At 35.1% G+C, this 26,611-nt stretch overlaps 2 protein-coding genes across 2 annotated transcripts in view; both read right to left on the bottom strand.

Annotated features, from left to right (window-relative positions):
* Positions 1-5,242, bottom strand: part of LOC138324415 (leucine-rich repeat serine/threonine-protein kinase 1-like) — a 55,393-nt gene extending 50,151 nt beyond the window's left edge. Inside the window, exons 1-4 of the mRNA XM_069269480.1 lie at positions 5,038-5,242; positions 2,063-2,291; positions 1,644-1,684; positions 1,311-1,476 (exon numbers count right to left, since the gene is read on the bottom strand). Coding sequence (XP_069125581.1) covers positions 1,311-1,476; positions 1,644-1,684; positions 2,063-2,258 — 403 coding nt within the window. The 5' untranslated portion in view covers positions 2,259-2,291; positions 5,038-5,242. The remainder of the gene's footprint in view (positions 1-1,310; positions 1,477-1,643; positions 1,685-2,062; positions 2,292-5,037) is intronic.
* Positions 5,243-12,630: 7,388 nt separating this feature from the next.
* Positions 12,631-19,367, bottom strand: LOC138324567 (sodium-coupled monocarboxylate transporter 1-like). Its single transcript, XM_069269617.1, has 13 exons — positions 19,314-19,367; positions 18,953-19,033; positions 18,401-18,474; positions 18,127-18,264; positions 17,087-17,222; positions 16,829-16,917; positions 16,478-16,590; positions 15,927-15,997; positions 15,662-15,748; positions 15,033-15,244; positions 14,802-14,902; positions 14,437-14,555; positions 12,631-13,507 (listed from the first exon to the last, which is right to left on the bottom strand). Exons 1-13 carry the CDS (start codon positions 19,365-19,367, stop codon positions 13,427-13,429), a joined length of 1,356 nt encoding a protein of 451 aa, XP_069125718.1. The 3' UTR covers positions 12,631-13,426.
* Between the last annotated feature and the right edge of the window lie 7,244 nt (positions 19,368-26,611).

The raw sequence follows: 26,611 nt of genomic DNA, 5'->3' as shown, positions 1-26,611 counted from the left end.
TTTGCACAATTTTGAATCCCCACCCTATAAGGATGCTACCATGGCATTATGGGTGCTCTCCCATGCTTAGTTTCAGAGAAAAAGTTGTTTATATGGGAATAGCCAAATTGACCCCTTTTGACCCCACCCCTCAGGCCCACAGGGGGTCAGCCCCATCATTTGTACAATTTTGAATCCCCACCCTATAAGAATGCTACCATTGCATTATGGGTAATATCCCATACTAAGTTTCAAAGAAGAAGTCGTTTATATGGAAATAGTCAAATTGACCACTTTTGATCCCACCCCTCAGGCCCCCGGGGGGTCAGCCCCACCATCTGTACAATTTTCAGTCAGTACCCCATAAGGATGCTACCAGTCAAATTTTGTTGAAGTCGATTGTTGACGGACCAACAGACGACAGACGACGGATGCAACAGTATCGCATAAGCTTTCACCTTGGTCCTTTGGACCAGGTGAGTTAAAAAAAAAATAGTTTTGTTTTGTTATACATTTCATTCAGCAACTCTATTGACTATTAGCGATTTAAAGGAGTTTACCTCCTATTATCCCCTATTGGGCCCCGCCCGCTACCCTGCGGGGGGGGGGGGGGGGGGGGGGGGGGGGGGGGGGGGGGCCCTGGGGGGCCAGAGCCAAAATATATACAATTTACTTGTTCACCCCTCCCCCAAGTATGTTAGAGTGGCCATATTTGGTTACAAATCCAAGCAGAACTCTTATGACTAGTGAGCGAATCAAAGGATATTACCTCTATTCCTCTATTGGCCCAGCTGCTCCATGCCCCCAGGGTTGTCGAGCAAAAATTAATACAAGTTCGTTCCCTTCCACCCAGGGTGTTTGTGGCCAAATTTAGTTACAATACGTGCAGATCTCTATGACAAGTAGCGATTTAAAGGATTTACCTCAAGTAGCGATTTATAGATTTACCTCTATTTCCCCTATTGGGCCCCGCCCCTCCTGCCCCCAGGGGACCAGAGCCAAAATTTATACAAGTTCTGATCCCCTTCCCCCAAGGATGTTTGTGGCCAAATTTGGTAACATTCCATTCAGAACTCTATGACTAGTAGCGATTTAAAGGATTTACCTCTATTTCCCCTATTGGGCCCCGCCCCTCCTGCCCCCGGGGGGTCAGAGCCAAAATTTATACAAGTTCTGTTCCCCTTCCCCCAAGGATGTTTGTGGCTAATTTTGGTTACAATCCATGCAGAACTCTAGGACAAGTAGCGATTTAATGAATTTACCTCTACCTTGGTCCTTTGGACCAGGTGAGTTAAAAAAAAATTAGTTTTGTCTCTTTCATTTGACTTTACCATTTTCTCTCTCCAGACAACGTATGAAGTCAGCGCGCTCTATGTTCCTAGCTAAGGAAAGGGGAGACAACCCTAACACATCCAATGCATACAAATCGGCACCATTGTGTACCAGTAGTTCCACTATCTCCTTTTTACCATCCAGCAGGGCACAGTGCAGGGGTGTCTGTAATAAGTATGTTTAGAAACAAGATGTACATTTGATGGAGAGGAAAAAAAAGTCTTATCTTTTCTATTCAGACAAACTGGTACAGACTGTATCCATGAATACAGTTACAAAAAACTCTTAAATAGCTACTTTATATATACATTGACAATTAAAAACAAACTTACTCTTAAGTTGAGCATTTCTCCAGCAGGAATATTGGGGTCAGCTGCAAATAAAAAATAAAACAAAACACATTAATAAATCGTTATTAAATAACATGTAGGTACTTAGATGTTGATAGTGTAGGTGTTCTGGATCATAAATGAAATATGAAGGAGACAATTAAATGCACATTTGGAAACGATGTCTTTTCTGGAGAATTTGTTTTGTGGTACTACCACACACTTTTGTGGTACTACCACACAAGAAGTTTAGGTTTAGGCATAAAAAGCACATTTTGGTTAACATTGTATCACAGAATTAACTAAATAAGACACTCCCAAAATATTACCATAAGAAATAATTATATCTGAGGTCTTTAATTCTATATGTTAACAATATTCTCTTAAATTGTACATGATGTTAACTACAGTCTCAGGAAAACACATTCCTCCATATTCCAGGAGAAGGCGTAGACACTTGATGCTATTATTGGACACAGCTGTGTAGGTGGCAGTACGGTGGCATCGGTCTGTCGTATTGATATGACTACGACAGTCACCCTCCAGGAGACACCTAAGTAGCTCATCGTTATCAAACAATGCTGCCTGTATCAACTCTTCACCAGCGAAGTCCTCCATGACACAGTGATCGACGGCTGTATATAGCTACATCTGTAACAAAACACTCACTGTGTATATACCGACTCGGATTGTACATGTATATGGAAACCTGCATATAAACCTAATGTAACTACTTAGATCTAGATATGATACTTCTTATTTATAAATTGTACACGAGTATCATAATCAAGCGTAATATGGTTATCTCCCCTTGAGTGATGATTTCCTGAACTGCTTGAGGTAGAAGGAAACCTTTTCGTACTAAAAATAAATATGAAGATGCATTTATTATGAAACTTGACGTTCCACTACACACAATATTTCCTAAAAAGTTTATCATTAATTTCCTTTGATACTGCTGACTGATATCAACATTTATTTTGTATGTATAAATGTAAGTCTCCTTTCATTTTCACTTATGTGTAACTAAATTGGAAATCCAAAGGATATGTATAGCTTCATCAATCATCATATGTTCTAATTAAAGTTCAAAACCCAATTCCAGTCAAGTTGTTATAACTTTCTCTGCTATTTAATGTAATATAATCTGTCACTTGGCAATGTTGCACTTATAGTCATTTTCATTTAATGTCTGACAATTCCACAGAGTATTGTCACTGTTACTTTAACTATAGACTGACCACCAGACCCTAAGTTATTGATTAGACTTTCTCAGCAAAGTTCTACTAAAGTTTACTAGATTATCTCCCCCTAGTTTAAAACTAGAATCAGGCATGTAGTAGAGACGAAAATAGTCAAGCCAAATTTTAGTGGTTTTTTTTTAATATTCTAGAGACTGGTGGCCAGTCTACTTTAACTACTACAATGGTTAAAGTGTCTGTCTATATACATGTAAGCTTTGAGATACTTGAATTTTGTGTGTGTGTTGGTTTTTTTTTTTGGCAACTCAAAATTTTATTATACATGTATATATACACAGTACATGCATAATTACCACTGGTAGATAGAGTATGTAGTAATTGTATAAATAGTACTTACCAAATAGAGGATGATAGTCACTTTTTTTATCCAATGTGACTTTTATTCTGATCTATGTCATGAATTGTTTAATCATATGCAAAATCTCAACAGAAATTTTAACACTTTAAGTAACATCGATAAATTACTATTAATAATGAACTATGCAAATTGTAGACTTTTACCTTCAGTCATTTTTAATATGTTAAGTCGCAGAAAGGCATGTATTTTATGAATTTGATTACAGTATAACTTTGAAATTATATATATGATAATATTATTGGATTATAAATGGCCACATTATACTGACAGTTTCTTTTTATAATAATGTTGATACTTACAGCAATATTGGCATATTGTCTTATTTAATGTACTTTTTAAAATCAGTGTCTCATAAGTCTTTGCAGGCTGGACATTTTAGATTATTATTTATGTACATATTTAAAGTACTGCTGTTTAAAATGTGTGACGAACACTATAATAAAATATATCTTATCTGTTAAACAAGAGGCCCAGAGCGCTGTAATGCCAAGTAATGTTCTGAATACAGGTTCATTGTTTCTTTTCTGAAGGAATTTGAATATTTACCTCTAATTTCCCTATTGGGCCCGCCCATCCTGCCCCCAGGGGGGTCAGAGCCAAAATTTATACACCTTCTGTTTCCCTTCCCCCAATTAGGATGTTTGTGGCCAAATTTGGTCTAAATCCATGCAGAACTCTGAGACAAGTAGCAATTTATATGATTTAATTACCTCAATTTCCCCTATTTGGCCCCGTCCCTCCTATCCCTGGGGTCAAAGTCAAAATTTATACAAGTTCTGTTCCCTTTCCCCAAGGATGTCTATTGCCAAATTTGGTTACAATGAATACAATCTATCTAGAACTCTAGGACAAGGAGCAATTTATAGGATTTGATCAAGTTCTGTTCCCCTTCCACCAAGGATGTTTATGGTCAAATTTGGTCACAAAACATACAGAACTCTAGGACAAGTAGTGATTTATAGGATTTACCTCCATTTCCCCTATTGGGCCCCCGGGGGGTCAGAGCCAAAATTTATACAAGTTTTGTTGCCCTTCCACCAAGGATGCATATTGCCAAATTTGGTTAAATCCATGCAGAACTCTATATGACTAGTAGCGATTTAAAGGAAATGTTGACGGACGGAAGACAGACGCCGCGCCATGATAAGCTAAAAAAACTAAAAAATATATCTGCACTTGGTCATAATAATAACTGTTGCGGTATAGCATAATAAGACACTTTTGAAACTTGTATTGTGCAGCGTCTAACACGGTTAGAAAAAAACTAATGAAGCAGCAATTCATCTTTTAACAAATGGCCTTATAAGCTTTCAAAAGCAGATGCCTTACTGCAAAAAAGACTCGCTACCACTCAATCTTTCCCAGCACTATTCAAGACTGAAATGCATTTCCTCCAGACCTTGTATCATCAAAATCTATAAACTGATTTAAATCATTTTTCTCCTTTCCCTGAACATTAACACACCTATCCAGTATCTATTGACATGATTTTCAATACAATTACGTACATATATATGTAGGTTGATAACTAGCTAGGTAGATGTTGATGTACATGAAGATGTAAGCATGTTATTAAATTCACAATATTATCAAGAAAAGAAATACACATTCCACCACGACAGAGATCTAGATAGCACACTAACTAAATCTCCTATCACGATGAACATCACATGCTAGATGCTATCTTATCACCACAAACAGGATGGAGTCCTAAATTGGACTATAACTTAACTATTGCTTGTATCTATAGGCTAATAACTTGCTTCGTCTGTTTTACCTGAAAATCATTTAGTTTGCAGCCACTGTAAATCATCCCTTGAAAGCGCGTAAAAGAATATTTCAACAAACGATATCGGAAAAAGACTGATCGTCAAATCATGCTTGACGTGAAGTGGAGTAAATTGAGCATAGTTAGAATTTACACTTTTCTAGAGTATGTAGCTAGGCCTATCATGTGATAAAAATTAAAATGAAAGCGGATCTAAAATAAAACTCAGTTGACAGATCACGGTTAGCACTTCCGGGTCAACATACCACGCAGTCTCGATCATCAACACGCTTTATGGTTTGGCGCGCGAAAATTATGAAAAGGTAGGCTACTTTGGTGCCATTTACATTTGTGTCAATCGCAATGTCATTCTAGTCCAATTTCTAGCTTTAAGATCGTTAATTGCATCTTACTATCACTGCCGTTATAATCAATCTAGTCGTGTGAACAAAAATCTTCGTAATTTTTATTTTTCCATATATATTCTATGTACTATATATTTTTACATTTTTTCTTAGATTTTTCCTGATCTCATCTAGGCGCGGATTTTAATCAAAATTAGCATACTTGTAGAAAATTATCTACACTTTCAGCTAATAATATTTAAATAATTTTCCTTAATGTACTTTTTGAGAAAACCGTATTTCATTAGGCCTACCACGCAAAAACAAAGGAGGAAATGACGTCATACATGTAAGTGTAAGTAATTCACAAAAAAGATACATATTTTGAAAACAAAACTATCAGAAAATTATACAAATATTATGAGCTGAAAGTGTAGATAAATTCTTTTAAGATACTAACTTTTGGCATGTTACTGAATGTCTTGTACCGTGTGTTCCATTTGCAGACTTGTAGGCATACAGCAGTTGTATCGATACCACTATGTACAGTAACGTGCCAAAAGTCTTCGTTTGTGATTCAAGAAGGATTTGTTTTCTCCGTAATTCTGACATTTTTTAAAGTAATGACTGGTCCATGGAAATCCAAGTTATACCTAAGTATCACGACGTGCTGTATTCTATTGCATTTTTGTTGTATTTACTCCATCTAAATTGTAAAAGACTACATGTATATATGATCTCTGCAACACAGTTGACTAAACGTGCGCGCTAGCGCATTATGAGATGATTGTCTGCAAAGCTCTGGCATCTAGATAGACCATAGATGCCATAGGAAGATAGTTTAATACTTTTATTTACATTATCAACTCATTTAAGGGATTCTGCGGTAACATTGTTTAAGCTAGACCAGGAAAACAGTTTACAAACGACGATTTAATCCAGAAGATGGAACAGCCATTTTGACGGTGTTCAGTTGACGTCACCACGTCAACATTAGTGACGTCATAAAGGTCACGTTTTGGGTGTCAGTTATGCCGTCATATACTTGACTTTGCCTATCTGTCATAATGTCAAAGTCTGGTGTCAGGACCAGAGTATCTCGGGCTAAGTAAAACGTAATAGACCGATGAACATAAATTAAAGGTTAGCTACGCAAAGACAGTTTTTTGATGTTGCTTTGGATTGAAACGCGCATTCCCTGATGATTGTAGGCCGGGATCTAGGGGGGGGGGGGGGGGGGGGGTCCACGTGCGCCCCCCCCCCCCCCCCCCCCACAACTTAACGAACCAATGTTTTTCTGAAGTCTTATGACCCACTGGTAACGAAATCGAGAGGTAACATTGTATAAACTGGGATGAACTTCCGGTTATGACGTCATCAAGATGGCTGCCATCTCAAATTTCACTAAAAATTTGAAAAATAGTCATAACATTGACATTTTTCAACCGAAGAAGACAAACGAGGCATCAAAATGACCACATTAGAACAAAAAATACATATCAGGACCATATAATCCAATATATATGTAGTTTCTAGGTAGGAAATTGAAAAAAATCGGATTTTAAGCTAAAAAATGATAATCTTTTAGCAATTTTTTCATATTTGGCTTGACGCAGCAAAAATGTTTACCAACAGCAAACTATTATTCGTAAACAGTTATTTGACTTCTAATCACTCAGTAAAACAATAAAATATATAGAGATACAAAAAGGAATTATTGTTATACCATCATTAAGTTTACAAAACATCACCCGGTGCGTATACTTGGTACATGTATATGCTATTTTTCTGGACACTACAGTTTCCTGGTGTATTAAAAGTTCCTTAAATAAGTTTGATAAAATTTGACAAATTCCAAGTTTTGTATATGACTATTGGCGACAATTTATATTTGGCTCAGTGTTTAGGAAACAGTTATAAATGTAAAACAATAAAATATATAGAGATTACCTAAAAAGGAATTATGTGATATACCATTTAAGTTTACAAAAATCACCGGTTGCGTTATACTGAATATTTGTTTTTATGGACATAGGGTGTAATAAAGTTCCTTTAAATAAGTTTGACTATTGGCGATTTATAAGTAGGAAAACATGAATGTAAAGTTGACAGTTCTAGGTTAGGACAAGTCACAGTTTCGTTTTTTTTCCTATGCATAGTATAAGCAAAATGTCAGATGGTTACCACAATGTCACATATTTCTTTCACTGGTTCTCAATTATAACCATTAACATTGTGCGTGCTTTCCCGCCTCACTGCACTATCCTCTGACGTGACTCGGCATGTCTGGTAGCTGGTAAATGCTGTCCGAATCAGAGTAATCGAGATATCAGTATCCAATTCGTCGAGCGTCGTCTTCGATGTCGATGAGCTGATGTGACACTACATTACCAGTGGTGTTCTAGCCTGTCATCTTTCATGACCGATCCATGGCCAGAGTTTATATCAGGAACAACAGGTTCAGGGATGTAGGATCTCCTACAGATTCTAACATATCGTATATGCTGTTTGCAGACTTCTCAGAAAGTTACACCATTCAAGCACCATTCATCAACCTTGTGGACATTCGTGCGACTATAGATGGCACAGGTGATGTCCTCGAGGTCTTTAATGAGGTTATAAATGTTAAATGTTTTTCATTGGTCAGACTTTCCCTAGTCCCTTGAAGGTACTGGTTGTGTCGCATCTGGTGTATGGGTGGATACACCATTGAAGACTCTCCAGAAAAAAGTTTTCTGTAGTGCTCTCCAGACTTGGCAAAGAGAGGAATTTCACTGTAGACCTCATTTATGACCTCAAAGAATTCACCTGTGCCTTCTATGGTCACTGAGGGTTCACAAGAATGAGGAATTGTGTTTCATACGAATTAAGGAGAAGCAACTCAACCCTTCGCAGGATGTGGCTCTGGTGTCTTTTCCAACCTACCGGAGAAGTCTGGAACATCATAAAGTGTATACGATATGTGAATCACTAGGTTAAAAACAGGATGAGCTCCCACATCCGCGATCCCGATGTTCTTGATGTTACCTCTGGCCATGGACGGTTGACAAGTTAGAACCACGATGGTAAACCGATAATGTAATGTCACATCAGCTCATCAGATCATCGACATTCTGGCGAGAAAGCACGCACAACGATAATGCTTATCATTAAGAACTATTGAAAGAAATATGTGATATTGCAGTAACCATCTGACATTTCCTTACGTTATACACAGAAAAATAAAGTTAACAGTGGATGTGCTATTTCTAAAAGAAACAAATTTCGGAAATTTCGAACATGAAAATGGATTATGTTAGGGAATCGTCATGTCCCACTTAGATATTAAGCCAACTTAAAATTTAAATGTGTTAAGATATGAATCGTCAATTGCCAATGTTATCTTCAGGAAATTCTAAGACATCCGGAAACAGTAGTGTCAGCGGTTTGGAAAAAACAGCAATCATATACCCTGTATACGCACCCGGTGATGTTTTGTAAACCAAATGATGGTGTAACAATAATTTTCTTTTGCATTTCTATATATTTTTGTTGTTGTTGTTTTTTACTAATTGATAAGAGGTCAAATAGCTGATTACGAATAATAGTTTCTTGTTGGGAAACAATTATAGCTGCGTCAAGCCAAATATGAAAAATTTGCTAAAATATTACCATTTTTGAGCTTAAAATCTTATTTTTTCATTTCCTGCGTACACATCACTATTTGTAATGGATTATTTGGTCCTTATATGAATTTTTTGTTCTATAATGATCATTTTAATACCTCATTTGTCTATTTCGGTTGAAAAATGCTAATGTTATGACTATTTTTCAATTGTTAGTGAAATTCGAAATGGCGGCCATCTTGATGACGTCATAACCGGAGCAATATACAATGTTAGCATGTTTTTTTTGTTGGTGTTGTTTTTACTGATTGATAAGAGGTCAAATAACTTATTAGAAATATTTGTTTGCTGTTGGAAAACATTTTTGATGCGTCAAGCCAAATATGAAAACTTTGATTAAAAATAACTATTTTTGAGCTCAAAATCCGAATTTTCATTTCCTGCGTAGAAATAACTACATATATTGGATAATATGGTCCTGATATGTATTTTTGTTCTATTGGGGTCATTTTGATGCCTCGTTTGTCTTCTTCGGTTGAAAAATGTCAATGTTATGACTATTTTTTTAATTTTTAGTGAAATTCGAGATGGCAGCCATCTTAATGACGTCATAACCGGAAATTCATCCCAGTTTATACAATGTTACTTCTCGATTTCGTTATCAGTGGGTCATAAGGCTTCAGAAAAAGATTAATTCGTTAAGTTGTGGGGGGGGGGGGGGGTGCACGTGAACCTCCCCTAGATCCCGGCCTATTGCGTATTCTAGAAAAACCCTCCTCCGGCCATCTTCTTCTTGGTCACTCATTCCATTTTTTTCTTAATTTACTTTCTTCTTTCTTACGTCTCCCTTGACACCGCCTTTAAAAGTGGTAGTTTCTGCTCCCGCTTAGCGCTCACCATACAGGGAATAGAACGACTGGTTCGCCCGTCGTCAGTATAATGTGACCGTGTGGGGTGTGTTGCTTTGTGTCTTCGACAGCATGCTTTAGTGATATATCACTATAAAAAGGGCAAGAATTCCACTATTCAAGAAAACACAACACGAACATACCACAGCCTCCCAAAACACACACCGCACACTACACACACACTACATACACGGAAGGCCGTACTTACATGAACATTGTTATTAATAGGACGTTCGTTAATCAAACAAGCAAACAATTTCAACAAAGCCACTATTGCATGATATCATAAAAAACGTCAAAAAGTTGAAGCGGCCCACGCTCGGATTTCTTTTAGATTATTTTGTGACCCCCGGGTTCTTTTTATATATCTACATACATGCATTAAAGTACGAAAGCCGATTGCGTTCATTTTGGTAGAAGAAAAATGAGAAAAAATATCGCGATTATTACGCGAAACATTGGCGTTATGACGCGAAACGCGAACCTTTCGCGTTTTTACGCGAAAACTTTTTCGTTATTACGCGAAACTTTCGCGATATAACGCGAAAACTACTATATATAATTACATTGTTTGATCCCTCGGAAGCCACATTTTGATTCCGAAAGCCAAATTTAAAATGGACGAGCAAGAACTTTGTCATCTATACACATGAAGTTGTCCGGAATGCTGAAGTTCATTCAAAATAAATGTTGAAACATCGTTTAAATCTGAAAACTGTTTCCATCTTGTTAATTCCAATCGATTTAGATACCGCTTTACAGTTTATTTGCTTTTAATAACTTCATGCGTTAAGCTACAATATACTCCCGTTCTCACGTGCATCCACATAACTTTCATGTTCATTTAAGAATAGGTTCTGATTACCATTTTACACATAATTTATAAAAAGCAAATTCTCTCGTTGCTTGTATCTATACTGTTGCTAAAATAACTCACATGAGTATCCGTACTTCCTAACAAATCCATTGATGTACAATGAATGTTATTTAAACGTTCGCGTTTCTGCTTATGACATTTTATTGTCGGAAATCCAAATGTACGTATAAGACAAAAATTTCCACTAATCCCATAGTTATGGGGAGGTCGATGTACATCATTATGGACTCGGATCATTTTTAGAAACATCAGTTTAAAGGGACATAAACCTAAATTAACCATGTAAATTTGAGTAAAATGCTTATTTAAGACGTGTCAGATACCTTACTAAGTAATATATATCAGTTATTGTGCAAATGTGTCAAATAAAATAATTTTAATGGAAATTCCATCTTGCTGTATTTTTAACCGGCCCGGTCGAATTTTGTAACGAAAGTATAGTAGTGCTGAACTTTAGTGACCTCCCACAATGCACTGCACAGTCTATTTTTATCATTTTTGAGGTAGGTATTCCCCACGTTTTCCTGTCGTTTTAGATAACCAATCATTGTAATAAAATATTCAATAAACATCTCAAAACCATATCTAAGCATACAGAACAATTTATTTAAGGTTCATGTCCCTTTAATATAAGTGTTGTGACGTCATAATCGAATCGATATTGGAATTTTAAATTCCACTATCCAAAACATTGAGTTCATCAGGGTAGTGTCTTATGGTCATACTTTTTCTTACTAACAAGCACCTCAAATAATTCTTATCTATATAGTTAAACAAAATCAATCTATCTATCTTCAATTGTCTAATTACTGTATCGGCTTGCTCACCTATCACGGTAGCTACTGAACCGCGACATTAGTTGATAGGTCACGGCCGATACTAACACTTGTTGTATTTTTTCTGTCATATAATGAGTTTTGGCAGTACTGCCGAAATCATTTCCAGCTCTTAATTGTACTTGTAAAATTAAAACCTTTCCCTTGAATGTATTGTTATTCTCAAAATTCTGGTAACTTTTCTTGTTGAATCATATATCAAAAGCTCTTCTTGATTCGTGAGTATGAAACACACGGCACATATAACTTTAAATGACACATAATAAACCGACTCATACCAAATGAGCCCTTCCCTTTTCGCTGAGTATGATGCAAATTCACACTTTGAATTGCGTTTTGTTGTTTTGTCAAAACATGGTGTTTTTTTTTTCAAATCAGAATCTGCGAAAATGTGAAAAATACTTTAATGTTGATAACAAGTTTAGTCCACCACTAAAATATTTACATCAGCAATCGCTTTCGTAACACACTCACACAAGTAGGTACTGATATTTATACCGGGTGTATACTAATATAAAATAGCTTACCGGTTAGGTTATAGATTGTTCGTTCGTTCTACAAAAAAGTTTCTCCTTGATTTGGCGTGGGAACATCACAAAACACACCAACTGATTTCTCTTCCCACGATTTCGCACAAGATTCAGATCTATGGGGCAAAGCTAAAGGTATATACGTACCTATGATGTATGAAATGGCGCGTGACTGTGACATATCAATGATCCATGGTAGTTTATTTAAGTAGCTCGAACACATTGGTTGTTGACAGTACTAGTACTTTGTCACATTTAACTGAACATTAGTGAAATTAGCAAGTCGTTAAATGTAAGCAAAGTATCCCTGACAATTACCGAACATTTCACTGTAGTATGAATACAGTCCGATGGCTCATGATGTCCCTATAAGACGACTAAATTGTTTCTATAAAACACTGTATTGTGCTAACACATTCTTACAGGATTTTGCTGCCATCCATCCTAAAATGGGCTGCACACCTTGTCAGCATCCTGCACATTAGCGGTGGAAACATTTTTATATGTTACAATTCCGTGTCATACATTCCGTGTCACTGTATATACCATAATCGTGTCATTAAACAAATAAGTTGTTCCTATCTTGGTAGGCAAAGTATCCATACAACTGACGGCGTTCGCATTAGGAGATATAATGAAACGTGTGTACTTTAAGTTGCGATCCTATATTTTTTATAAGCGATATGCGAAGTGTTTGTGTTTGTTAAATACTGATATTCACTTCCTATCAACGAAGTTGACTTCGTCCCTACTGGGACTCTCCCTACTGGCTTTTATCACATATGGAGATCTGTAGCATAATTTACATTTTAAACTAAAAAAGACGCCTTTGTGAATATTTTTATATGCTTTGCGAGAACACAAAGAAATATGTGCCGTGCTCCACATGAGATGCTCGTATGCAGCATACATTGTACGTAGCAGGGAATTAGAAAAGTTGGTGAAAAGTGTTACTTCCTTATCTTACACCACGTCTTGCAGCCATCGTTCGTGAACAATGGCGCAATTAGTCAAAACAGGTGTATACAACCCTTCATAAGATTTAATTTTGCCATGAACTGGTTATAGTCTTTTTCATGTAAATTCTGAATCCGTTCACTACCTGTAAACAGGCACTGCACCTAATGCTGTTTTTCAGTTCGATTGCCGTGTCAAACTGTATCGCACGGTCGTTCTTTCCTTGTGCAGAAAAACTTTTAGTGCGCTGTGTTACTTCCGTTTTGTTGGTGTTCTATTCGGTTCGGTGTGTGGTCTGTTTACAGGTTTCGAGTATCTTTGATATTTCTTATATGATGTCATCACGATTCCAATGTTGCATTAGTCTTATGTCCGTCAATTTCGACCTGTTTCACATCCAAACTCTGCAGCCAGATTTGCCTCTGTCCAAACACATGTAAACAATACATATTACATACACTATAATCATTATTATGAAAATAAAGTTGTTTTTTTTGACACTACTAAACACTATTATGTTATTAAAAATGTGCGAGCGTTATTTTCTTTGTAGATCCAGTCTGCTGAGATCGACCACATGTTTCGTTTATAAAAAATTATTGACATTTTCTCTTGGTTTCACAACTCTCTTGTTACTTCTAGATTGTTGCGTTATTTTTTTTTATTTTTACAATTAAAAATACTACCAGTGCTGCATCTTTATAAAAGGTGGTAAAATTAGAAAGTTTAAAAACTCAGACAGACGGAGAAAAATATGTATAACACTTAAACAGTTTTCACTATGACAAAAAGTGCGAAAGTTATAGACCATACCAGTTTAATGGATGTCGTGATAAAGGGGAGTATTGTCTTGAACATTTAGCAATCTATTTCGTCGACACGGTTAGTATTACTTCTTTGTTTCTTCTTTTAAGTATAAAGAAAATGGGGGTTTTTTCTCCGAAAAAAATGGTTTTGTAGTTACTTGTATATATTCATTTAGATATTATGTGTATTATTATTCATAATACTAGCATATCTGGTACTACAAAATTTGTTAAATGTAACCTACATCTTTCAGAGTAACCATGAATATGTACGCTAAACAACTATTTTGGACGAGAGAGAGAGAGAGAGAGGGAGAGAGAGAGAGAGAGAGAGAGAGAGGGGGGAGATACAGGGAGAGATAGAGAGGGGGGGAGATACAGGGAGAGATACAGGGAGAGAGAGAGAGAGTCACGTTTTGGATGTTAGCACATTGTAAATGTTGATACTTTGAAAACTTTATAAAACTGTCAAATTAAAAAGATATACACGTATATGTATGCATGCTTTGTATAGCATTTTACTACCATTATATAAATCCACCCACCTCATCAAACTTGACTCCCCCATACAGACGTTTCCGTACTGCCCGAGGGAGGCAGGGAAAACAGTGGTCAAAGAAAGGCAGTATGTAACGGACATCCACATCGGCAGGGTCCGGTCGTCCTGATCAACATAAAAAAACTTGTATGTTGATAAAAGAATTGATCAATTAAAAAGGAGTGATTCGCAAAAACAAGAAGCTGGCAGGCTGTCACTCATTAAATCTAAAATCCATACTAAGTTGTTTTCTACATAACCATTACTCATTGGAGGTTTTTGTGGTAATGGCTATTTGCAAAGAGGGGTGCATTACATTGTGTGTGTTATTTCAAGATACATTATGACTTTGTGCTCTTTGTAGCCACGTACCAGTTAGAACAGACACGAAAGACCCCACAACGATTGTCGTCAACATACATAGTGGAATCAGCCAAAAGTAGGATATGGAGTAGAGAACGTCGATTCCCTCGCTGCAATAGAAATTAAAAGGTTACACGCTTTGAAATTTCACACCAAAGATACAGTATTATCCATAAGGCCTTGTTGACTTGTTGGATCATAGATTCAATGTACGATTACATTTCTGAATATTAACAGTACTTTTGTTCTTGGTCTGGTTGGAAGAAGGTAGAGGTGGTGTCAGGTGGTAGCGTTGTGGTGTTGCCTAGCAAAAGACTCTGGTTATAGCTCAAACACTGGTCCATGGAGACTGGAGGTAAGGTCTGTGCTCTGATGCGAGTCGGAGAGAAACTCTGTCCGAGGGCGATCCACATCACCAGTCCCATTCCCGTCACTCCTCCCGTTATGACCCCCTTTGATTAAAAATAAGAACCATTCATTATCAACTGTTTGAGATGCATTTATCGACCAGCGAAACCCTGTCCGAGGGTGATCCCCATCATCAGTCATATACCACTCAGTTTCCCCGTAATTAACACCTGGAAATGAAATGCATCTCACTGTAGTGTTGCTGAACTAAGACCGAGTATACAAAAGGAAAATAGTCCCACATTTGATTTCAATTGTCTTGTCGTGATATGGTTTCATAAATCTTATGACATTATATTCTTTTTTTGAAAACCCAATGATACACTTTTCATAATGTTCGAAAATTTGTTCATATGTTTAAAGATACAATCATATTGGCCAAGAAGAAATTTAAAAAACTCGAGATATTAGTAATATTTGTTTCTCGATGAATGCAAGTTTCCCCTGCAAAAAGAGATTACCTTACTGTTTGCCCAGGGGCAATAGGCCGCAAAGAAGAACATCCCAGCAGAAGCTCCACCAAAACTGGACAGCATGCTGTAAACAATCTGACACAAAATATAAAAATTGACCATGATGTAAAATTGATAATTTGTTGTGTCACTGTTCACTGTGAATATCTAATTTTCATTTAAGATTACTAGTGGGCTCGTGCATTTTCCCTAGTAGTTATTGTGCAGCATACATGTACAGCACAAGCCTCAGATAATGAACCTCAATACCTACCTCTGATAGAGGACCATCTATTTTTGCAATCAGGAAGGACACACCTATTCCAACCACACCGTATACTGGTACTGAAATGAAATGCCGCAGTTGTCAAAATTACTTTATTTTTCAAGCTTAAAAGTGAATACCATTGTCTTCTTATCGATAGCGAACAGCAAAACATTGATCGTCAAATGACATTTTATGAAGTGTTATTTCAAGTGTTATTGTGTATGTCAATCTCTTCCGGAATTAATCGCATTCCCCAACTTCAGATGACCGCAATGAACCATGAAAGTGATGGAGCGTAAGTATCTGGGGAAAAAAACATCAAAGTTTTTTGTATACGATAATGGATTGCGATAATAATGTGAAATTTAGTCTAAAACACTGCTTCATACTAAGTAAATACAAAGAGAACAATACCAGATTTTTTAAATAGTTTTTCCTTTTATATACCTATATAAAACGTATTTTACGTAAATCCAAATCACTTGCCCATTTACGCTAATTTCACACGAGTTGTTTTATTTTGAATTCTTATTTACATGTAAAATGTTAAGTCATACCACATAGTTTTGCTATAAGAGTTGCCTTTGCCTCGCTGATATCCTTGACCAGTGGTCGGACAATGTCAACTAACGTCTGTGCCGATAGACTGCTCAGTAATGATGTGATGGCACTGTGAAAATTCATAATCCGACAAGACTGACTTCTTATTTTCTTAGCATATGGATCATTCACAATGATTTCGGTATGTGACAGTTTCCAATGAGAACAAAAACATGAGATGTATGGAAAATGGTTAATTAATTTTCATTAACATTACATCTACATTTCATAGTTCCTGATTCAAATTTAAATTCGTGATAATCTGATATAAAATGTTAACCATTTTGACGTGGTTTTAACTACAGTACCTGAGCGAAGCACTTAAAACTGCGGCCATAAATATCCCCGCCATGCCCGGCATATCCCGGAACAGCACAACCACGAGATAGGGCAGAATCTGTACATGAAAATGAAATGTTTTATTTTAAACAGTATTTTATTCATATATTGATACATATGATACAGTAAATAAACACATTTCGGGATCGGAAAACAAGCTTAGTTTTACATACAAAACATTCAGCATGGAGCCAAGACAATATTTAATGTTACTTTTAAGAATATACCTGGTTTGGGTTGTCAATAACTTTTGACTTCAAAGGATCACATTTGGTTTTGTAGAAGAAAGCGTAGGCGAAAATCCCCACACTGCAGGAGAGTAGGAAGTTGACGACCGTGGTCACCGCCGATACCATTACCACTCTGGAAGGACATCTAAACTTATTGACGAAAGAACTTTAATATGGTTAGTTCCTTTTTCGCCACAAAGTTGAATTTATTGATGAAATTTTTGTATTTGGAATAATGAGTTGGTTTTATCATTAAGAGCTATACGTGTAGCTGCTAAAGTAATCCTTCTAAAACTGTATAAATCATGAAAATGTGAGAAATTAGTCAATATTGACAATATCTATCATAAATCATCTTCGATAAAAATAATTAATTGCATCCATGATTTCTCCTTATATGGTTTATTGTTTGTATTTTACATGTATATTTTACTAGAATATAATTCGTTCAAGATCGCGCTCTATTATGTCTACCAGGTACAAAATAGGCCAAAAACAACCATATATTCTTATACCTATTGAATATGGCTACATCGGAAACTAAATACAATACAGTAATAGAAAAGTTAAAGATGCTCCACCGCTGACAAATGGTATTTTTTCACTATCAAAAACAGGAGCAGACGATTTGGTATTTTTCTTCAGTTACAAAAGTTATTTACTTCACACCATTACCACCATTGAATAGTTTGAGCTTCTAATTTTACTTAAGTTTAAAATATAAAAAATAATTAATTGCATCCCGAAAAAATTCCCTGGCACTATATCTTATATGGAATGAATTACTGGTTGCGCATGCACCAAAAGCAAAACAAAATATTTTATATTTTGATTTGTGTTAATTAGATATACATATACACGATTAAACACCAATTATTGTTCAAATGATGAGTATCATTTATACTCTGTCGGCGGTGGAGCATCTTTAATTTAACGACGTTATTTCTAAATACTTAATTAAAATTCAAAACTATACCTAGTAATTTCTTCTTAGAATAACGTTTTGAGTATCGTATTCCCTAACAATCGTGACTTACTTTCGGGCATCCTTCCTAGTAGGGACTGAACAGATCCTCTGGGTGGTAGTCTGCATAGGAAGTTGACAAGTAAGGGAGATAAATGATCCTATAATGAGCGTCCAGTAGGAGTGACGTACTGTAGGGTTAGGGCTCGTGCTGAAATACGTCATATGTCACGTTTGAGTGAATTAGAGATAAAATGTCTTGCATTTCTTTCAGTCAATAACGGGCATTAGGGTAAAATTGGGTAAAATAAGATCAATATTAATAGATATACATGTAGCTTACTTACAATGGTAATCCCAGTCGATTTCCTTCGTACGCTGTCTTCCACACAGACTGTATACTACCCACCTCAATCGTACTCTACGAAAATACATGTAGGTTTTAACGATTTTGGATAGACATGTAGAGATTTACAAATCATGTAGTCTTATTTGATATGTTTATACGTAAAATATTTGTTTATTTATTTGATTGGTTAATTTAAATTAACATCTCATTAACAACAGGGTCGTTTAAGGATTGCCTTCCTTATAAGAGGTGTGCTGAGCGTGTGAAATACGCGCTGTGTGTTATGTGAGACTGCGGTATATTCGTACTGTATCTTCTTGTAATATAGTTTTATAGCACATGCCGCCAAGGACTATTACAAGACATGACACAAATATACCGCAGCCTCCCAAAACATATAAACATCCATGACACGCATTGCATACAGGGAGGCCGTCCTTTAATAATCTAAGCTGGTAACAGCACGTACAGCGTAATAAATCGACCAATCAACAGTGTTTCTATAAGGAACAGTATTGGCTTTCGGTTTCAGAATGTATTGAAGACACACCTGTATTATAATACTAAATATTCCAGCAAAGACAACCAGGAACTGGAACACATTACTCCACACGACCGCCTTCATACCTCCCTGCAAATATAATATGAATACCCGATTATAGAAAGTAATCCATATATGGTAAAATAATTTAATATATCAGTATAAAATACAATATCATATACAATGTATAAACGAAAACCTAAATCCGAAATTGCATTGTGAAAACTTTAAAGTATTATTTTCCACATTTGTTATAAATGTTCATTATTGATCATGTAAAGTTATGTAAATATTGATTATTATTTCGATATTCATGTACAACTACCTATGGTATATACATATAACTGTGGAATAATAGACCGGTACTTACCGTTGCTGTTCCAATGGTGGCTGCAATGGTGACCGCTAATACAGAGGCCCACATAGGAAAACCTGTAACTAATGCCAAGAAACAAAACCAATTACTTTACAATATAAACATAATCACTGCGTCCGCTAGGGATCGAACTTGGGAGCTATGGATTACTAGTTTGACTCTAAAGCTTAAAAGAATTTTTCGCTAACCGAGAAGGTAATATATATCACTTAACACATTGCAATAATCTGAAGGCGACTAAACTTCGAGTATTTTTCTACTCTTTGTTAAACATTTGCAATTGTGCGCTTATCCTAGTGATCAAGATTTGGTCATTTGTGACAAGACATCAAATTTGCTTCAATAAAATGCTCTTACAAGGGAGATTTGACGCCTAATATAATGTTATCGCGTTATAAATTAAACGATGTTTTTCACAAGAAGCCATTTAATTAAGTCCTTTAACACAGATTATCTCACAACTTCCTACACACTCGCACATACATAACGTTTATCGGAAGGCCGTCTTAGATGATCTCAGATGTTGATGAGATCTTTAAGCAAATGTCCAAGAAACATAATAACATACCTGTTTCAATAGCTATCCCAGGTCCAAACAGAACAATACCCATATAGACAATCTGAGAAGAAAATTGATGTCGCATTTTCATTGTGGAAAATAACATCAAAGCTGACAATGCAAATTAAAAAAAAACCCATTCAATTGAGTTATTCAAATCTCAAATACATGGTTTCAACTTAACTTGCATCATCAGCTTTAATATCTTAGAAGACGCTTGATTACAATGCGCAGCAGACGGTACCTACAACTTTTATGTTTATCGCGAACTTTATATCCACAATATTTGCTCATTAAGCCATATTTGATTTAAGGGTTAATTAAACCATCCTTTTAAGACTATAGAACAAAAATGATTTGCTTCAAAAATGTTATCAATCGATTGGTTGTTATCGTTCATATCACAGCAAACCAAACACAATATATGTGAAATGATGTAACTTACATTGAATACAATGCCTATACTGCTTGCCACTATTCGAGGTCCAATGGTTTGGAACCTAAGCTGGAAATACTAAATAAAAATGAAATGTCAAATATGTCATCAGATACGTCACAATTAATACATAAACGTAATCCTCGATTGTTTCCATTGTGAAAGGGACAAAAACTCAGGGTGTTTTGGTCTTCCTATTGACTTTGGAGAACAGCAGGTGAAAAAACCAAACTCTATTCTATTATATACTTTATTTTGATTATTCATTGACAATTGAAAAACTACCTCCTCTTCCAATGTTAATTTCTGATTTTTGCATCAGGAGGAACATTAATTGAATGGATATACCTACCTCGTACACACTGGTGATTTTTAGGGGATGGATGAGAGGAATGATGGAACACATGGCGAACAAATTGGAGAGAAACAATCCTATTGCTTGCCACATGAAGGGTATCCCATACACATAGATCTCTGCTGGGTTGCCTAGTAACATGATGGAGGACTGGAAAGAGACTGTCATTGACATGGCCACTGGTAGGATGTTGAGCTTCCTGTCGGCCAGTATATACTGTTTGATGGTGTCCTGTTTAGGTTTACAGCAGGCCTGGTATACACCTATTCCTACAGATACCAGGAGGATTGACACAAACACCACGTAGTCTAACGCTACAAAACCCTGGATCTCGGATTCAGACATCATGGCTGTCAATTAAAACAAATCATACTTCAAAAATGAATTCAAATACAACGTTAACATTTAGTGAAGGGTGATATACGAAAAATACTGCCCTTTTTAGTAAAACAAAAACCTATGTAACCTCACACACAGTTAAAGGATTTGTGCAGCCAAAATTTTTTTTTGATAATACGTCAGGATATTGCTTTGAATGAATGAAAAATCAAGTCCCACCCAACGAATTGCCTAGCTTTAAGTGCTATTGGTTGGTTTTGGTTGTGATTTACGGGTAGTGTCGACTACGGTTCAGAGATAATGAGCTAGGCGGTCATGTGGTCTTGTGATGTCACAGTAGTCCGCGGCTACACAAGGTAAGCCTAGTACTATCTATCTATACAGCACATATACGTATCTACAATTTGAGTTTTTCGAGTAAATGGTTATTCTAGCTTTTTGACGTAGATATTTTCAGTTTCAAAACATTCCATTTACACCATTTCAAACATTCAAGCAAGCATATATCTAACTTTAGATTAGATAAACAGTCAAATTTGATAGCGATATCACAATGGTGTTCGGATCAGTCTGGACTGAGATTTAGATAGCATATTATGTAAATTTCTGTGTAATAAAAAACCAGTATAATGTAACACTATCTAAAATCACAAAACTAAGCATGAATATATCTAGAATGCGTGTTTCTATTTCAAACTTCTGTCATAACGATGCAAACACGGCACAGTTTTTGAGTAAAAATAAAATGTGGACGGTTGTCAGTTATGTGATATTGGAAAAATTAACAGTACCGATCTTATACCGAAAATAATATGTATATCTATATTGTTGCCTTTGAAACTTTATCCATAACGTTTACTAAAAAGCAGAAATACATCAATGATATTTCTGATGTATGTTTTTAAATTACAGTATATATGTAGATTTTTTTAAAAAAATCATTATTTCAAAATTATGCTAATATATCCTTAAAATAGCCTATTCATTGTTGATCTTTTTGTATATCATACCGATCGAGATTTAAATAGTGTGATAGATGAACATACTTAGTGATATTCAAATAAGTATATTTAGTGTGGTAATGCTGTAGCCCTTCTTGTATGACTATACAAATGTACATGTAGATTCGAAACGGTGAAAATACATGCTTAGAATTCTTACTAATGATTCCGTTATTACAGCACTTGACTGGAATAATTTTTAAGGTTAAAACTTTACTTGAAATAGTTCTTAGAACCATTTTGTTTTTTAATAAGTCAACTTCCATTATTGTTTTACCTGTGTACGACATATATATATACGTAATATATATTCCTAGGTATGATCAGAGATATTTTATTTCCATTTTCTTTTACATCTTCATTTTAAAATGGAGGTGACAATAAAAAACCTAGAGCATAGATGTACGGGGTTTCCATAATTCAAATCACAATCCACTTAACGGATGTCCTAACCTGATTGACAGTAAGACAATACCAAATACCCGATAATTACAGGTGAGTTCGCTGAATGGCGTTGTGTACAGGTAAACAACATCTTGGTCCAGGTATTACATAACCATCAAACCAAAGGCATGGCTAATTATATATCTATATCTGTGTATCTATTCGTATATCGATTAAAAATTGAAAGCGACCGCACTGTCTAAAAAATAGTTAGTTTTGCTTAATTTCAATATTCTGATCTTTTATAACATCAAAAACAAATTCTTTCTACTACACATTGAAACATATTACAGAATTGTAATAAATGTATCTCAATGTATTCGGTTAGCAACACACAACACAATGTTTGTAATGATCAATCATCGGTGTCAGGGTGTGTACGGAAGTCAAGCATCATATCATCGATGCTTTAATCAAGGATATTTTTACTTGTTACGTAACATTTCATTTTACAGTCACAAACTTTGCAATTCACAATGCATCAAAAACTACAGGAAAATATTATCTAATTAAAGCTAATTCGTTGCTGAACTCCTCTACAAAAAAAAATCCGAATTTTTTATTTCTGTGCGGATTTTCTTTCATAATTACACGAAGATACCTGCTATTAGAGCATAAAGTAGAGTATTTGAAACATCGAATTTCACTCTTTTAGTTATTTACATTCGAGCCAAAGTTATTGTACGATTAACTTCATTCAAAAGTTATCATTAAAAATCGTTGATCGTCTTTTCCTGTAACCGTTGATGTATAGCTATAAGCCACGGACTATTATGACGTCACACGGTTTAGAGCTAGAAAATATGCATAATCGGGTGGTCAGAAAATTTGACCTCGATATTGACGGCTTACAGGTTATTCCGGTCGCGCGCGGCACGGAGAGGTTTCTACACGTGCTAATAAAGCCATTTCCAGCATAAACTGAAATTATCATTTATGACTGCACAAATCCTTTAAGAAGTAATTTAAACCAAAAGGGGTAAGAGGTAAAGCATTTGGTACAATTTATACATATATATTCTTTACCAATATCAAACGATCCTAAACTTAAATCGTCGTCCATGCATTATTACACTTTTCAAAATAATAGATCATTTTGCTGACTGATTACATGCATTTAAACGCAACAAACAGCAAATGTGCCCTTTCAAATATGTGTATGTTAATCCTAGTCCATGAAGTTATCTGGGATGTTTCGATTCTACTGTATACCAGCTGGTGCAAACCATAGTTGCGATATAAAATTCTCCATCGCTGACAAATAGTATTTGTTGTCGATAAAATACAGGAGCAAGCGAATTAGTAATTTTCTTCAGTTTCAAAAGTTTCTTGTATAATTAAAGTGCTAAATTAAGGTTTCACGATCACAATGAGAACACATCCAAAAGGATATTTTGAATATTTTCAAAAGAGCACTAGTTTAAACAGAGTCTTAAACCTTAAAGATAAATTCAGCATTTAACCCCCTTTTCATAATGTATTTATTCACTTCCGTTCAGAATATACTCTTATATGATAATATATAAGAGTATATTTTGAACGGAAGTGAATTAATGCGTTATGATTAAAGTTTCAGACCCTGTTTAAACTAGTGATTATTTGTATGCCTATATATCACTTCTTAGGTGTACTTAAACATAATTACTAAAAGGTATCTATGCATCCGTCCTAACCTTAGATATCATTGTTGACTCGTAGTTGTGTTGTATGTAAGTTCTGGTAAAATATGCAAACAATTTGCATGATCGTTAGTCAGGGTTCAGTTCATGTTTCTCTCACCAAATATTTGCAACACTGTAAGCAGCGCTGGTTTGACCGGATTCGATTTTACAAAAGCATATATACATATCAAATCCTTATTGCCCTTTTCATTCAAATGCATGAATACCCGATAATTATGAGAGTGACATTAGATATAGAAAATGGTGTTAGAGCCCTTTTGCGAAAGGGTGATTTATTGAAATGTGTCATTTCCATTGCTTCCTTTTCGTTTTCTATAGAATTTTCATGTTTACATTATTTGATTGTGTCATTATATTAATTATATATGTCATTTTTACTATCTCAATAAAATGCCCTCGGACGTCAGAGAAGACACGCCCAATAAGATCTTTGTGTTCACTTTTGAAATATCAGGGACTACATAGGATGTATTTCTGTCAATTTGGAACCTACGTATTATGGTATAAAGGGCATTGACAATTGTTAATGTTTTTATTTCTATTAAATGCTTTCTTTTCATACTGGAAACGACATTATAATTATTCGGTGAAATCACTACCTGTCTATACATATTGACGAACACTGATGTGCATATTGATTAGTTTTCATTCAGTTTTCCTGTGGACCTAGTTACCTACCTACCTAAATGGGCATTTTAGAACTTTATGTTCGAATTGGTGTTAAATTGAAAGTTTATGTTCTCTTTTTCGTTTGTTGTATCTATCCAGTTTACGCTCGTCAATTTTCAAAACAACCATTGAAATGTATGTGATATTGAGTACCAATGTACGAGCGTTTTTGTATATAGCACCTTCTTTAACCGAAATATCACAAAGGCATATATGTTTACTTATTTTAATCTATTTTCTGTTCAGGCGACTAGTGTAATAAAGCGGATTAATGATTATTTTTTGTATTTGCTCCAAGTTCATTTAAGTTAATGTATTAATCCAACATTAAATAATCATATGTCTGAATACATCGAAATTGATTAGCTTTTATACATATTATTCACCCAAGTTCATTTGAGTTATGTATTATTCTAACTTTAATCAATCATATGAATGGATACATCGAAATGGCGTCGTCACTATGACTAGATATTATTATAATAATTCAAAAGATTGTTTACCCTATACCACAGCCCGTAATTTTAGTGACCAATTAATTCTTTTTCTATGAAATTGCAAATGGTTTATGACAATTTGACCGATTTTTTTATAGCTATAAAACACCCACCTTGCATATTGATTTCTGTGCCATTCATAGTAATACAATATCGACATTTTTTTTGTAGAATGAAGTCAAATAAAAAAAACCTTTTAAAATCTCATTTTAAAATGACATTTATGAAATGTTAAATCGCTTGAGTAAACTCTAAAGAATATTAGAGCCTATTGCATTCTAGATGACTATCTATTCGACAAGCAAGGATTAAAGTTGCGAGATTAATTGAAATATATATATTTTTTAAAATCAAAAGCTAACGTTTTATGACGTGATTTCTTTTAGATGTCAAATATCACAGACTTGTTTATAAATTTGCATTGAGAAAACATTTCAAATTCGAGAATGTAGGATAAAAGATCTAATTAAACAATACAGTAGCTGGATTTGCCCTTAAATACCGTAATAATTCTGATGAAAACTCCATAAGCTTCATTTTGATAGCTGTTTCTTATGTGGTTATTGACAGGATTTACTTAAGATGATTACATTCGATGGTCACTCCTACAAGGCGACAAAGTTACAATGCATCATCTGTATGGGCTGGCACACTTTTCATTTAAAGAAAACTTTAGTTTATTAATTTGTAAAATTGTATGAACATTTCTATCTATAAATCATGTCAAGAAGCGATGAATACCAAATTCCTGACGTAATGCAATTGTTTGACTGAATAGCGGCTAAATTTCATTGTCACTCTGTTTACGTTTCTACTCAGATCAGCGACATATTTCAAACGTTACAGCCATTATGAAGATCTACGAGTAAATAATTATCACAAAGTTGTTACATTAATTCAACACACATTTTGATCCTCAGGAATCAAAGCGAAATTGCAAATTTGCAATGAATGTGTTGTCCCCTTCACATAAAGTTTATTGTATTTTATGAATGTTCTACACACTAAACATTATACTACTTATGAATTCATCTTTGCTTAATTTTGTTCAAATATGCAGTTTTGACAAAAAATACATATACAGATATATATAAACAGAACACGTAAATGTGTTTGTCTAAAAATAGCCTATGTGCCCGTACGTACCCGGATAATAAGCGGGTAAATCTGTCCGACATTGCGGGGAAATTTTAGATTAAATTTATATGTCATATGTTTTACAATATTCATCCCAATAAAACATGTTCTACTTTCTAAAATAAAAACGTACCTCTTTAATGGAACTATATACTCCATTCCGAGGCCTGAAA

Source organism: Argopecten irradians, chromosome 5 (assembly GCF_041381155.1).
Source record: "Argopecten irradians isolate NY chromosome 5, Ai_NY, whole genome shotgun sequence".
NCBI lineage: Eukaryota > Metazoa > Mollusca > Bivalvia > Pectinida > Pectinidae > Argopecten > Argopecten irradians.
The sequence above is the reverse complement of the archived record's forward strand: the minus strand, read 5'-3'. Positions and strand labels throughout refer to the sequence as shown.